Source organism: Notechis scutatus, chromosome 7, assembly GCF_049901735.1.
Source record: "Notechis scutatus isolate UNSWTSFEM ecotype Mainland chromosome 7, rNotScu1.2, whole genome shotgun sequence".
NCBI classification, from domain to species: Eukaryota; Metazoa; Chordata; class Lepidosauria; order Squamata; family Elapidae; genus Notechis; species Notechis scutatus.
In genome coordinates this window covers 6,965,119-6,980,643 of record NC_142015.1, presented here as the reverse complement: position 1 = coordinate 6,980,643, position 15,525 = coordinate 6,965,119, and the positions used below count along the sequence as shown (strand labels likewise).

Below are 15,525 nucleotides of genomic sequence, written 5' to 3'. Positions count from 1 at the left end.
TGCAGGATTTCATCGGCCAAGTTTCAAATACTTCATTAGTGAAAAATGATGAAATTAAAATGAAGTGGGGGAAAGAAAGAAGGAGATTTATGGAATGGAATTCTTCAAAACCGCATCACAGTGGATTTGTTAAGGCCATCCTGGGTTTTTATGTATAATATATTTACAAATCATTGGCGTGGAAGTGATTCCAGATGGCCTGGTGTGTTTTGTTTTACATGTGGGATAGAAACAGTCACATGTCTACGCCAATGTTCTGGCTTTCTTGGGATCTCTAGTTTCCACCCTGCTTATATCTCTGCCTTTGTGGGAAATGGTTGCTGCTTTTTGTGGGGGTGGAATGGCCTGCTTAACTGCTCACTCAGAATAAATCTGGTTATCTGCTCTGTAAGTTGAATCTCAGCTGCCTGTCTTGAGGGAAAGGGCTTCAGGCTTGATGACTAAGTCTTTCCTCTCTTCAGTGGGGTCATAGCAGTCAGTTGAAAGTAGGAAAATGACTACATCCTGTCAGCGTGATTCATTGATCTCCTTTTCTTCAACCCAACAAATTCCCAGAGAAGCTTACAAGGAAAAGCAATTGCTTAAATGTAGATGGTCATCGCCAATAATACAGTTAGTGCTTCCTCCTCCTCCTCCTCCTCCTCCTCCTCCTCCTCCTCCTCCTCCTCCTCCTCCTCCTCCTCCTCCTCCTCCTCCTCCTCCTCCTCCCTCTTCTTCTTCTTCTTCTTCTTCTTCTTCTTCTTCTTCTTCTTCTTCTTCTTCTTCTTCTTCTTCTTCTTCTTCTTCTTCTTCTCTCTTCTTCTCTTGCCTTTTTTGTGTATGAATTCCAGCAGCTTTAATGCTGGACCAGCCTTCCATCTCATAAAATGTAAGCAATGTTCATTTAATGATAAGTTTGCATTTTCTCCTAAATAAGACCTTGATCTTCTTCTTCTTCCAAGTTCCAACCATCCCCACATTCCCATGGTCACCTAATTGCAATCCAAGTCCTTGCACTTCTGATAGTTGCAGCATCTCGTAGAGGCTTGACCGCCATTTGCAAACACCTCTCTTGGCTTCACAAAAGCAAAGTCAATGGGGAAGCTGTCAGGGAAGGTTGAGACTCACTCCAGTAATCACTTAGACTTGTTCTCCAGAGGAGCTTGGCCACAGAGGATCAGATCCTAGAAATTTCACACTCAATACCAAGTGTGCACACATGCCTGCAGCACTGGTCCCACCCATGGTACCCACCCCTGCGTCCTCCTCCATCTGGCAGCAGCCATCTCTGGCCCCTCTGGGTTTGTGTGGGGCTATGGCGGCTATGTGCACATCCTCCTTCACCTAACAGCAGCCAGCCCACCATACTTACACATTGCCAGGGTGCACACACTCCCCCATGGGTCATGCCAAGAAAGTCCAATTTAGACAAATGATATTTTCATCTGGCCACCCGAAACAAGAAATCTCTTAGATATTTCCAAAATGGGGCATTGCGTCTCAGCAACTGTTGCTAAGGGCAGAGTACACAACATTGTTTGTGGTAAAAGCCAAACTTGTCCTTCGAGGAATGGTTCCAAAGAGATGATGGGGCCAGGATAATACTTAATCTGAAATAATTTAAATTTCATTCAACCCTTATTCTGTACATTAGCCAGTTTTGGCTGCATTTAGTCATTTCCCTCTTTTGTCACATTTACAGTTCTAATCTAGTACCGATAAGATCAAGCAGTTTTAAAATATGCTTCATCCAAACTAGTAAAAATATTGTTTTACAAACTGTTTGGAAAGAGGAAGATCTTCAATAAACGTTGAACTGCAGTTGTTAAGTTAGTAACACAGTTGTTAAGTGAATGTGGAATCCCCACTGACTTTGCTTGTCAGAAGGTCGCCAAAGGGTTTGGGTGTCAGCAATTCGGCAGTTTGATTCTGACTGGCTCAAGGTTGACTTAGCCTTCCATCCTTCTGAAGTGGGTAGATTGAGCAATGTCAACTCCAAAATATTTCTCTGGTCTTTTAGAGTTGCCAGCAGAAAGGGAGTGAGGGAAGTAGTGCATTCCTTAAATGCTTCATAGATAATTGCTAGGCAGCCGAAGCTTCTGGCACACAAGATTATTACTGGAGAGCATGATTGATGACTCTTGGCTATGGATGTGTCCCATTGGAGAATATACATCCGGGGGTGGGGGGGAAAGACTAGGGTCAAAGGTGAAATGAGTGATGTGTCTCAGAGTCGGCTGCACCCAGATAACGCTGGCTTGTTCACTCCTAATAAATCTTTTTTTTTTTTAATTCAGAGATGCGGCTAGAGACTCATTATTTGAATGGGTGTAGATGCTGGAGCCCTGACACCCAAATTGTTGAGGGAAATAGGCTGACTATAAACCGCTTAAAGAGGTTTGCACTGTGAAGCGGTGTATAAGTCTAAGTGCTATTGCTATTGTATAATCCCAGGGGTATGCACCAAACTTTTCATTCACTCCCAGGAAAAAGGCCAAAATTTCCATAAAATAAGTTGACTTCGGGTGACTTCATGAACATGCTGTGAAGTTTTCTTCCCTGCATGATGACGTGGTTTGCCATATCCATTTCCCAACCTATTTTATTTTGCAAGGCTATTCTACAGCTGTCAGATTTCCAGTCCTGACAATGTTTAGACTTTTGAGATTAGCCAAGTTTGCTTAGTTATTTACAGCTCCTGTAAACATACATGCCTTGTTTTTTCTATTTTATGTATCACTTGCAGAGTAATGTGGACTAAATCTTCTGTGGTTTTCCAGTTGCTTGCTGCAGAAGGTAGAGAAAAGGGGCTCCTTGAAAGCAAAAAAAAGGACAACCAACCCTTTCCCCCTGACCTTCCCTAGCAGCTGTCCCAAAGGCACTCAGTTTCAAAACCCAGCAAAAAAAATTATAAGCTTCTTTCTGTTGCAAGTCAAACAGTAACATCTCCTTTTTTTTCTTTAAAAAATGTGCTGTTCTAGATTCACATACAGGTAGTCCTCGACTTCGTTCATTTAGTGCCTGTTGAAAGTTACAACGCCACTGAAAAAAAGTGACGGTATGGTCGTTTTTCACACTTAACAACCATTGCAGCATCACCATGGCCAAATGTTCAAAATTCGGATGATTGGCAACTGGCTCGTATTTATGATGGTTGCAGTGCCCTGGGACCCTGGGATCCCCTTTGGCAGCCTTCTGACAAGCGAAGACGATCGGGAGGCCAGATTCTCTTAACAACCGGGTTACTAACTTAGCTATTCTGAGATCCACTTAACAACTCTGGCAAGAAAGGTTATGAAAAGGGGCAAAACTCAAAATAACAGAGTTGGAAGGGACCTTGGAGGTCTTCTAGTCCAACCCCCTGCTCAAGCAGGAAACCCTATCCCATTTCAGACAAATGGTTGTCCAATCTCTTCTTAAAAACTTAATTAAGCCAATTAAGCTGATTAAGTACTTAATTCTACTTTCCTTAATGTTGGCACCTTCTGGATAAGTTGGACTACAACCTCTGTAATTCCAGGTAATCAACTCAACTACTGATAGTACCAGCTAAGAATAATAAAGCTACCAGCACAACACATTTGTGGAGTGGAGTGGAGTGGAGTGGAGTAGAGTACAGTACAGTACAGTACAGTACAGTACAGTACAGTACAGTACAGTACAGTACAGTACAGTACAGTACAATAGAGCAGAGTAACAGAACAGAACAGAACAGAACAGTTGGAAGGGACCTTGGAGGTCTTCTAGTACAACCCACTGCTTAGTCAGGAAACCCTATAACATTTCAGACAAATGGTTGCCCAATCTCTTCTTAAAAACTTAATTAAGCCAATTAAGCTAATTAAGTACTTAATTCTACTTTTCTTAATGTTGGCACCTTCTGGATAAGTTGGATTACAAAGCAACTGGTTCGCTGCCCAGTTGCTAGGTGGGTGTGACCATGGTGGGCATAGCCTCTCGGAACTTCCGGGAGGGCCGTTTTTCACCTTCCCAAGGGTCCAGATGCTTCCCTCGCGCCTCTAGGAGGGCGAAAATGGCCTCCCCCGGGGTCTGGAGGCTCTCTGGAAGCTGGAAACAGGGCCGGTTCTGGACTTCCGGAAGGCCTGTTTTCCCCCCTCCCAGAGCCTCGCGCAGATGTTGCACTTACCTGCATTGAAAATGGGCCACGTGGAGACTCCTGGAAGGGGAAGGGGGGGGCATCTGGTTGGTTCAAATACCGCTTCGGCAAACCAGATGCAAATTTAACATCCGGTTTGCTCGAACCGGTCCAAACCGGTAGAATCCCACCTTTGGTCTTCTTCTACACCAGAGGTCTCCAAACTTGGCAACTGAAAGACATGTGGACTTCAACTCCCAGAAACCTGGGAGTTTGAAGTCCACACGTCTTAAAGTTGCCATGTTTGGGGGCCCGTGTTCTACTCCGTACCGTCATAAATTGCTCTACCCACAAATGGGATCTTCCACTCACATTGTGGTTGTGCATCTGGGAAGTCCGTCTGCAGCTAAGGCTCTCTTCCAATAAGCTAGCTTCATGCTTCTGTAGGCAGTCTATTAAAAAAAAAAAGGCAGATTCATCTGCCAAGCTGAAAAATGGTTTTCATTTTTTTTAACCTAACCACAGCATTTAGGTGCTGAGGTAACCCATGAGAAGTTGTAGAGCCCCTTGTTGGGAGGGGAGGCAGAAATGATTCACTGATGCGATGTTTTACTGAAGCAAACAGCTTCGTTCATCCCAATCCTGGCTGCCAAACTTGCTTTTTAGGATGCCATTTAATTTCTGCTTGAAGCACAATTTATATTAAAGAAGAGGTTAAAAAAAATCAAGATGGAAAATCTGGTTGTTTGCTTTTCTGCTGTTTTCTTGAGCTCAGTCAACGATGCTGTTCTAGCAGCAGAAAAGGGCAAGAAAGCTCCATTAAATACCACCAGCTCTGAATGGCTGGTAGTCAAGTACAGCTAATCCTTGACTTACAAGTTTGTTTAGTGACTGTCTGGAGTTATAAAAGCATTGGAAAATGTGACTTATGGGCATTTTTCACACTTATGACCGTTGCAGCATTCCCCGTGGTCACGTGATCAAAATCTAACCGCTTGGCAACTGCCATGTATTTATGACAGTTGTAGTATCCCGTGGTCATGTGATCAACTTTTGCAACCTTTTGGGGGAACCAGATTTACTTAAAAGCCATGTTATTTTTTTTAATAACATTTGTTATTGAACAAACATTAAAAACAATTGAACACAGTGCGACTTTCTTGGCCATCATTTTGGCCATACAAACTATAGTGTAGATACACATAACAGTTAATTTCCTTTTTCCCTTATGTTATCAGTATAGTGCTAGCTGCATATTATTTCTATTTACATTTATATACATTTATATACATATTTACAAGTGTCTTTTATACTCATGCATTTGTATCATCTCGTATTTGTCCATTATATTCCATTCTCTTTGGTTTACCAAACTTTAACTTTCATTCCTATAAAGCATCAACCCTTTCTTTCTTTTTCCTTGACTTTAGCCATTGATACATTTTACTCCAGACTTCATAATACTCTGTCCCACCCTTATCTTTGATTTCTAAAATTAGTCTGTCCATCTCTGCACAGACTAATATTTTCCTTATTATTTCACTTTCTGTAGGGGTATCTTCATTCTTCCAGTTTTGGGCATACACCAATCTCACAGCTGTTATTATATGTACAGTATCATTAAATATATTGTTCCTTTACTGTATTTCTCATTAATAATTCCTAGTAAGAACGTTTCTGGTCTGAACTCTACTTTCTGGTTAAACATCTCTTCTATCCAAAGCTTTATTTTCTACAAGTATTTTTTTGCTTTATACATGTCCACCACATATGATAATAAGTCCCTATCTTTATGTTACATTTCCCATGTTACTAATTTAACTGCTGCAGTGATTCACTTAACATTGGGGGTAAGAAAGATTGTAAAATGGAGGCAAAACTCCCTTAACAACTGTCTCTCTTAGCAACAGAAATTTGGGGCTCAGTTGTGGTGGTAAGTCAAGGACTACCAACTGATAAAAGAGAAATTCAACCTAGAAATAAAGAGAAATATTCTTACAGTGAGAGCAATCAACCCATGGAACAGAAGTTGCCTTTGGAAGTTGTGGGAGCTTCATCACTGGAAGCTTTGAAGAAGAAACTGGACTGCCATCTGTCAGAAATGGTGTAGGGTCTCCTGCTTGGGTGGGTGGGTGGACTAGAAGATGACCTACAACTGTTAATCTGTTAAAAATGTGTAAGACCATGGCTTCTGTCATCCCAGGAAGTAAAAAAGGGATCTGGTTGATTGAGAATGTAGTATTTTGTTGAGCATTTTTCCTCTTTTAGCTTTCTGATATCTGGGGATTGCGTTTCTTCAAATTTCCAGTTGGAATGGCCATTTTGGGAGAAAATACCCCCATGTTGACTGACTCCATACATTATGCTTAATCAGAGCTTGGTTTAAAACACAGTCATGTTTGCACAGCATGCTAAGTGAAAGCCAAGCAAATCATGCAATTTCTTAGCCCATTAGGAGAAAGCATTTTTCTCTCTCTCTGATATTCAGAAGCATTCTATTTCTGATTTAAAATTTTTGGATCTGTTATAGCTACTTGACTACCCCTGAGCCAAGGTTAAATATTTAAAGTAGAAGGGGTGTGTGTATGTTTCACTCATAGCTATAGTTGAATGCCAGCATTACTTATAAGCTTGGACCAGAGAAAAGGAGATTGACTCACTGACTACTTACAACTTGAAATTAGATAGGGATTTTTTTTAGCAGGACACAACTGGACTAATTTAGAAGTTTCCCTTAACTTTCATAGCCTTTCAATTGCATCCTGTATTGCTTTTCTATCATTTTTTAAAAAATAAATCATTTCTAAATTTTATAAATGGTTTAATATGGGCAAAGATTGTATAGAAGTTTTAGAGTTCAGCATGCTCTTGAAAAAAAGCCAAAAATTATTTCTTCTCCTTTTCTTATTTGCTGACTCTCATCCCTACAAGTCAAAAATGGTCTACTTGTTGATGGTCTGTGAGAATGACCTTGGGAGAATGGAGGAGGAAAGGGACTAGAAATCTAGGCAATGGACAGATAAGAGGGGTCTAGCAAATGTCTCAGAAGGACCCTCCCAAGCTTCTTGGACTATAAAGTTGAGGGAAGAGAGAAGTATTTTTTTTAGATTTGCAAGAGTCTGTTAACGTAACCTTACAATAAAGGTAGCCTTAGTAATCATTGTTGATGCTTGCACTACCTCTAAGTCTGCCGACATATAATATTGATGCCATATTTAATTCTTGGGGTGATTTCAAAGTCATCAAAGTGGATTTGATGTACCGGTTCTAAATTAAGACCATCTTATTTCCTCCCATAACAAAATAATTGTTGATTTTGACAAATAGTAATCCATCGTGATTTATTCCCCTCTCTCGTGTCCAGGGATTGTACGAAAGATTGCCAGAGATATTACGGGCAGAGCGAATGTGCTCCTTTCGAATGGTTCCTATTATTTCCGTTGAGCCTCCCAAAGTTGTTGTCGGTCTTTTACGGAATGTCTTTTCCAGATGTACTTGGAGATCTGGCTTGTGTTCCCAGACTGGTGAAAGGGCAAAGTTAACTTCTCTTTTTTCTTCCAATCTTATCTGAAGGACTTGGAAGCTGTGGAAGGAAAGGATTGTCTAAATTATCCATAACGTGGCACAAAGGATTTCCTTTACCTCTTGAGCGTAATCCTTCAGGGTTTTAGCAGTGAGGCCATAAAAGGTTCTGCTCTGAACTAGTAGATAAACCAAAGGGATTGTTCCTCAGTTGATTATTCCTCTCCCCCCATTGAAACAAACAGTGTGATTCATTGGTTAATCTTAGAGGAGGAGTAAGAGAGGCCCAGTACAGGGAAGCCTCAACTTACATCAGTCCATTGAAAAAAGTGAATTAGGACTGTTTTTCATACTTACAACTGTTGCAACATCCCCATGATCACCTGATCAAAATTTAGACACTTTGTGATGACTCATGTGGCAGTATTCTGGCAGTTACCCCCATTTAAGTCTCAAGCCAAACTTCCAAAACTCAAAAAGGATTTATTGGGAGTTAACATGTCCGGCACTGCCTGGGTGTAGCCGACTCTGAGACACATCATTCATTGTCACCCTTGACCCTGGTTCGTAATTCATATTCACCAATGGGACACATCCATAGCCCAGAGTCATCAATCATGTTCTCCAGTTAGAATTTTGCATGGCAGAAAGTTCAGTCACCTAGTTACTATCTTTGAAAACATTTATGGAATGCAGTTTCGGTTTTGCAAGCTATTACATTGCTCCCCACCCTTTCTGTTGGCAACTCTAAAAAGACCATAGAAATATTTTATGAGTTGACATCATGTTTATGACGGTTGCAGCGTCCCAGGATCACATGATCCCCTTTTTGTGACCTTCTGACAAGCAAAGTCGAAGGGGAAGCCAGATTCACTTAACAACCGTGTTTCTAACTTAAGCACTGCATTGATTCCCTTAATAATAAATAAATTTTAACATAAATGTTGGGCTCAATTGTGGTTGTAAGTCAAGGACTACCTGTATCTCAAAACTGATGGGAGTTCAAGGTAACCATTTCTGCCCCTAAAATGCACCCCCCAAACCAGATTCTGGGTCTCTCGTATCTGCTGGTGGGGGGGGGGGGGGAGAGCTAGTAATATTACAGCTATTATTCTGAAATGGATGCAAATTACATAATTTGTGCCATTGACAACATTGTGTGCACGATGCCATCCTGCCAGGTGCTTTTCCCAACCTTTTGTAGCTCTTGACCTGTTACTCACAATCAAATTACTTTCAAATTGATATAAATCACATATTCCTTCCTTAAGATTATACAATTCTTCCCTTAAGGAGTACTGGAAAGTAGAATTTGACTCTCTTAATTTTTTTATTTCGTTTATTTATTTCCTTCCTTTATTGTTTTATATATAACCCCAGTCACGACCATACTTAATGCCACTTCCTCCTCAACAACGACTCTGTGGAGTGAGTTGGGCTGAGACGGAGGGACTGGCCCAAAGTCTCCCAGCTGGCTTTCATGTGTAAGGTGGGATTAGAACTCACCATCCCCTGGTTTCTAGTCTGGTACTTTAACTAGACCAAACTGGCTTTCTTTGGCACCAAACTCTGACTCAATGCAGAGAAGGTGGGATTTTGATTAAATGGTAGAGTAGATCATTACTCTTTGCTTTTCCAGCCTAAGGGTAGAAAGTAAATATATTGATTTATATTTATATTGAGTGGGACTGGTTGCTTTCTTGGTGTGGAGACAATAACTTGGTCCTCAATACCAATAAGACCAAGGAGCTTAAAGTGGACTATAGAAGGAACAGATCAGACATCCAGCCCTTGCTAATCAAGGGACACCGAGTGGAACAAGTGGCCAGTTTTAAGTTTCTGGGTGTTACCCTAAAAGAGGACCTGACCTGGGATGCTCACATTGCAGCCCTGGTCAAAAGGGCCCAGCAGAGATTATACTACCTGAGACTTCTCATTAAACAGCAACTGAATGAAAAACTGCTGGTGACCTTCTACCACTGCACCACAGAGAGTATCTTAACTTATTGCACCTATGTACGGTTTGCCAACTGCACAGTGGCAGATAGGACAGCACTCCAGAGGGTTAATGTCATTGCCCAGAAGATCACTAGTTGCCCTCTCCCCTCTTTGGAAGAGCTTTATAGCTCCCACTGCCTTAAGAAAGTTCTCATTTGGGGCACCCTCTTTTTTTTTTTAACTATTACCATCTGGCAGACAGGACAATAAAAACAAGGACAAATAGGCTGAAAAACAGCATCTATCCCAGAGCAGTAGCTCTGTTGAATTTTACTGTAAAGTGCAGTGTTAGTGCAGTGTCAGGAATTTTCAATTCAATGTGTGGAGTGTGAAGGATGTGTGTTTGTGTTTATTTTCATGGTCATGATGTGCACTGGAGATGGTATTTAGCTTCGTTGTACGAGGTGCAATGACAATAAAGTAAAATAAAGTAAACTATTGATTAGTTTGCTGACTTCATTTGTACTGTTTAGTGTTTCCTTTATTTCATGAACTTTTGTAAACCAATTGGATATGAATATACCATCCAAATAGCATGATCGGCCCTGATAACAAACACATGCCATTCAAGGTCATTCAAGAAGTCATCCCTTCTCTTCTTTTGACATACACTGCAATCTAAGAAAAGGCTACCCATGTTTTCAGATTATTATGCTCAGAATGGGACAACTCACCAGAGCCAACCTGCCATGAGACAACTCATTGTGGGGCAATTCAACCATTCAATTTAATTATTTAAAATAATTTTAAAATTATTTTAATTTTTGTCATTTGTTATCATTTTGTCCCTCCTTGGGCATCCTTTCTTTAATTATTCCATTCCATTATTTCTTCAATATTAGTGTTAACTCTTGCCCCCATGGTGAGCTGGCCATGGCGAGTTGTCGTAGAGCCTATTATGCTTGCCTGCTTGGTTGTGTGAACTTGTCTGGCCTGGATGTGAGGATGTCCTGGGCTCCAGGCAAATGAACAACTGCTTCTGGGCAGGGGTGGATCTTCTCCGTTGTTTCCTTGGTGGTGGAATCTTAACAATTGTGGCATTCTTCCCTTTCTTCCAGAACCTCAGCAAGCAGAAGAAAGCATAAATACTGGGCTTATTCTGTGATTTGCAAAGGTACCGAATCACATCTCTTTAGCTGCAAAATGGGCGATCGGATCATGACACTTGGTGGGAACATTACCTGTGAGAATGGGATGCCTGCAGTGGTCAGCTGCAGCCCTGGACTAGCATTTTCCCCGGGCAGTCATAGTGGCTTCGGCAAAGCTTTCCGTGCTCAGGTAAGTGGAAGAAATTCTCCTTGGTCTGATAGGGAACTTGAATTTGCTATGGAGCAAACAAACTTTAGGATCACCTCCAAGGTTGAGCATCTTGATATTAAGGAAACTGTAGCCTTGAATCCCTTCCACCATTTTATTGCATCAACCTGGGTCCAATGCTTGACAATGTGTGAAGTATTCCTTATTTATCATATTCATTTCCCATCTTTTCTCCAAGAAGAGCAGCTATGTTCATGGTTCTTCCTAGTTTAGCTTCTTAAAGACCTGCGAAATAAAGTTGATTGGAAGATATAAAATTGCACCCAGTGAGCTTCATGGCTTAACAGGGATTTGAATATAAAGTTTTGTTGGAATACATATTAGAATGTATTTTGTATTGCAACAACTACAGAATTATTTTACCCACTAGATGGCAGTGTTTAGTGTGCATCTATGGTTATAACCTATGGTTTCTTTATGTTCTGAGGACAGTTTCCTGTTTCCTGTTACAGTAATATAATTGAGCAGTAAAGCACATGGTAACTGTACTGTTTGCTCTGTGGTGCTTTATATAAAACAAAATTTCTAATATGTTTGATCCTAGCAAACCTACTTTTCCACAACTTAAATACCCTCCATTTGCAAGGATTTCATTTCACAAAATTTTCAGCCATGGATATGATCATTTTAATTAGGGAAAACTGTTATCATTGAATTAACTATGGTGCTTTATTTGTCTTTAGAAGATTGCTTTCAGTATTATTCTATTTGTGATCAAGAGTTGAGGTAGAGTGAAGGTCTCTCTTTGGTCAATCTGTTGAGATAGAGCAATGCAAGATGATATAACAACCAGGATTGCTCAAGCTTCCAAGTTGCTTCCAACAAATTCTTGTGTTGATGGCTTGCCATAGTGCCTTCCTTCAATGCAAATATTGGCAGGATAGCAAATTTTAAAATTAAAATATTGGTAAACATTTACCAATGCAAAAAGGTTAATATTTCTTGAGATTTCATATGTCTCACATGAGATCTCAAAAGATTTTAGACTAGGACACAAAAGTATTCTGTAGTTTGCTGATCTTATTCAATTTTAGCCACCTGAATTTTGAAAAATAGTGGCATCATCATAAAAGTAACTTTTATCATCATAAAAGTAACTGATTCCTCTGGTTAGTCTAGAATTAGTTCTCATTTGCTAACTTTGAGAATTGTAAGTAGCTAGAGGTCTATGTGGCTGTGGCTGCCTTAGTATTGAAATCACAAACCTTTGCATTTCAAGTACTCTAAGGAAAAGATGTCAAATATGTTGGACACTGTATAGTGTCATTATAGCCTGAGTAAGTTTACTAAGCTACTCCTTAGCACCAAAAGGGAGCAAAAATCTACTCAGCCAGAGGCCAAATTCTAAAATCTCCTAGCTAATCATGAATTCTTTGTCCATATATGGTCATTATTTACAGAACTGTGAACATAACTGGCTGGAATCCAGTGGTAGGATAAGGCACACATTAAGTTTGCACAAGATAGTATTCTTAACAATACTTTGTTATATATCATATATCAATAGTAGGAACCCTGCTTCTTAACTTGCCTTTTTTGTGTATGAATTCCAGCAGCTTTAATGCTGGACCAGCCTTCCATCTCATAAAATGTAAGCAATGTTCATTTAACGATAAGTTTGCATTTTTTCCTAAATAAGATGATCTTCTTCTTCTTCTTCTTCTTCTTCTTCTTCTTCTTCTTCTTCTTCTTCTTCTTCTTCTTCTTCTTCTTCTTCTTCTTCTTCTTCTTCTTCTTCTTCTTCTTCTTCTTCTTCTTCTTCTTCTTCTTCTTCTTCTTCTTCTTCTTCTTCTTCTTCTTCTTCTTCTTCTTCTTCTTCTTCTTCTTCTTCTTCTTCTTCTTCTTCTTCTTCCTCCTCCTCCTTCCTCCTTCCTCCTTCCTCCTTCCTCCTCCTTCTCTTGGCAGCTCAACCATTCTCAACATGTCTTTAATGTTGTGTCTCCATTTTCTTCTGACTCTGCCCCATGTTCTCTTCTTTTTGCCTATCCCACATCCAGTATGGAATTCCGAAATAAGATGACAACATTAAAAAAAACCATTGTGAAAATGTTTTGGGACTTAAAAAGATAGGAGACATTTAAGAGCCAGTCATAAACAGCTTTTCTCCCAATTCCAAAGAATTCATAGTTCCCAAAACATTCTCTCCACTGCAGATTCTAATTTTCCAAAATTTAGCATTCCAAGGGGTTTATTTATATTTCCTGCTCCTCCTCAAGGAACACTAACAATATTTTGGAGGCACTGCCATCACTCTTAAAATGTTGCATTTATTTTTCAAGCACAGTTGCTTGGTTGCTCATATTTACCTGGAAAATGCTAAAAATTATATTCTGCAGAGCCTCATTTATAACGTTCCCCTGCTTTAACTCAGGATATTTGGGAGTTCCTGAACTGCACAAGCTTCATTTATCTCTGGAAGGGGTGAAGCTCTTGGCAAAACGTTGCCTAATTCTCATTCCAAATTCTTTTGTTCACGCCAACTGACTGTTGCTTTGTGTTCTTCCAAACAAGCAACTTTCCTATTATGTAAATGATAATGTGGACAGTTGTGCCTTAGAATTCCTGGGTTTTATGTAAGGGTGGATTTGCAGCTTATTAGCACGCCATGACAGCAACAGAAAGACGAATTTGTTTTTAATGTAGACAGAGAGTTGATGCTGCCAACTATTTCTGAATTAGCACCATTTTTGGATGCTGTGGACCTACACACTTATTTTAAAAGCTGAAAATTGCCACATATGACTTCTTAAGTTGGTAACAAAAATAGTGACCACAACATAGACATCGGGGTACCATTTAGGTTGGCTGGATCTAGAATTGTGAACCAACTGAAAGACTCCAGATTGAGACACAATATTAGATCCTGATTCTTATTATATAATAACTCCGTTATGCAATACAATTCTTTATCTGGAGACTCTTAACTCTTCCTATGAATAAGAATATTGATATTAATTAATTATTAAAAGATTATTAATAAAAGATAAAGGTTCCCCTTGCACATATGTGCTACTTGTTTCCGGCTCTAGGGGGCAGTGCTCATCTCCATTACAAAGCCGAAGAGCCAGCGCTGTCTAAAGACGTCTCCGTGGTCATGTGGCTGGCATGACTAAATGCCGAAGGTGCACAAAACACTGTTACCTTCCCACCAAAGGGGTCCCTGTTTTTCTACTTGCATTTTTTATGTGCTTTTGAACTGCTAGGTTGGCAGAAGCTGGGACAAGTAACGGAAGCTCACTCTGTTATGTGGCGCTAGGGATTCGAACCACCGAACCGCCGACCTTTCTGATCGACAAGCTCAGCGTCTTAGCCACTGAGCCACCACGTTCCTATTAATAAGATTAAGATTATTAATAAGATCTTGAGAGTCCAGCTGTGATGTTGGTGGCTCTAACAAGGTATTCAGGTTTGTCAATAGATAGCACAGGTACAACTTACGACCACAACTGAGCCTAATTTTTTTTGTTGTCAACTGAAACAAACATTTGTTAAGTGAATTTTGCCCCACGTTACAACCTTTCGTGCCACATTGTTAAGTGAATCACTGCAGTTGTTGTTAGTAACACGGTTGTTAAATGAATCTGGCTTCCCCATTGACGGCTTCTCAGAAGGTTGCAAAAAGTGTTCACATGATCCTGGGACACTGTAACCATCGTAAATATGAGTCAGTTGCTAAACATTTGATTTTTCACCATGTGACTATGTGGATACCGCAATGGTCGTAAGTGTGAAAAATGGTCACAAGTCACTTTTCTCAGTCCTGTTGCAACTTTGAATGATCACTAAATAAACTTCTGTGAGAACTACCTGTAATGGGTCTTTTACAGGAGGTTGTACAATAAATTGTTCCATGTTGGTTATGCATGTTTCATAATTATGTAGTTCATCATCCAAGTAGGTTTGTGTTAAGGAGCAAGGAAAAGTGGAACTTGACTCACTTAAATTCTTTGTTTCATTTATTTATATCTCCTTTATTGTTTTATAAACAACTCTAGTGATGACCATTCTTTATGCTACTTCCTCCTCTTATTTCCCAACAACAACAACCCTGTGGAGTGAATTGGGCTGAGAGGGAGGGACTAGCCCAAAGTCACTGAGCTGGCTTTCATGCATAAGGTGGGACTAGAACTCACCAACCCCTGGTTTCGAATCTGGTGCCTTAAACTAGACCAAACTGGCTTTCTTTGGCACTAGACCAAACTTTGACTCGTTGCAGAGAAGGTGAGATTTTTGATTAAATTATTCAAGACCTTTTTAATAAGGCTTTGTGATTCCAACTGTGATGCTTGTGTTGGTGGATCTGAAAAGGTATTCAAGACTGGGAGTAGATTGTAACGGGTTTTTCACAGGTGGTTGTACAATAAATTGTTCCGTGTTGGTTATGCTTGTTTACGGAACAGCTCATAATCCAGAAAAGTTATGTGATAGCAAGGAAGCAATATGAATTTTGCCTTAGATTATCTGTTGACGTTAGCAGAGCAATCGGTTATGAATGAAGGCGAATATTTATTTTATTTATTTATTTGATTTGCCAATTGTTTACAAGATAATAAGTATAAGTGTATACATAGTTGTGAATACATGAAATGGGTACATATAAGAAAAATAAAAGA

The 15,525-nt window shown here is 40.0% G+C and overlaps 1 protein-coding gene across 1 annotated transcript in view; it reads left to right on the top strand.

Annotated features, from left to right (window-relative positions):
* Nucleotides 1–15,525, top strand: part of LOXL2 (lysyl oxidase like 2) — an 84,758-nt gene that overhangs the window by 30,096 nt on the left and 39,137 nt on the right. The window contains exon 4 of the mRNA XM_087969926.1: nucleotides 10,654–10,873. Within this exon, the coding sequence (XP_087826052.1) occupies nucleotides 10,654–10,873 (220 nt within the window). The remainder of the gene's footprint in view (nucleotides 1–10,653; nucleotides 10,874–15,525) is intronic.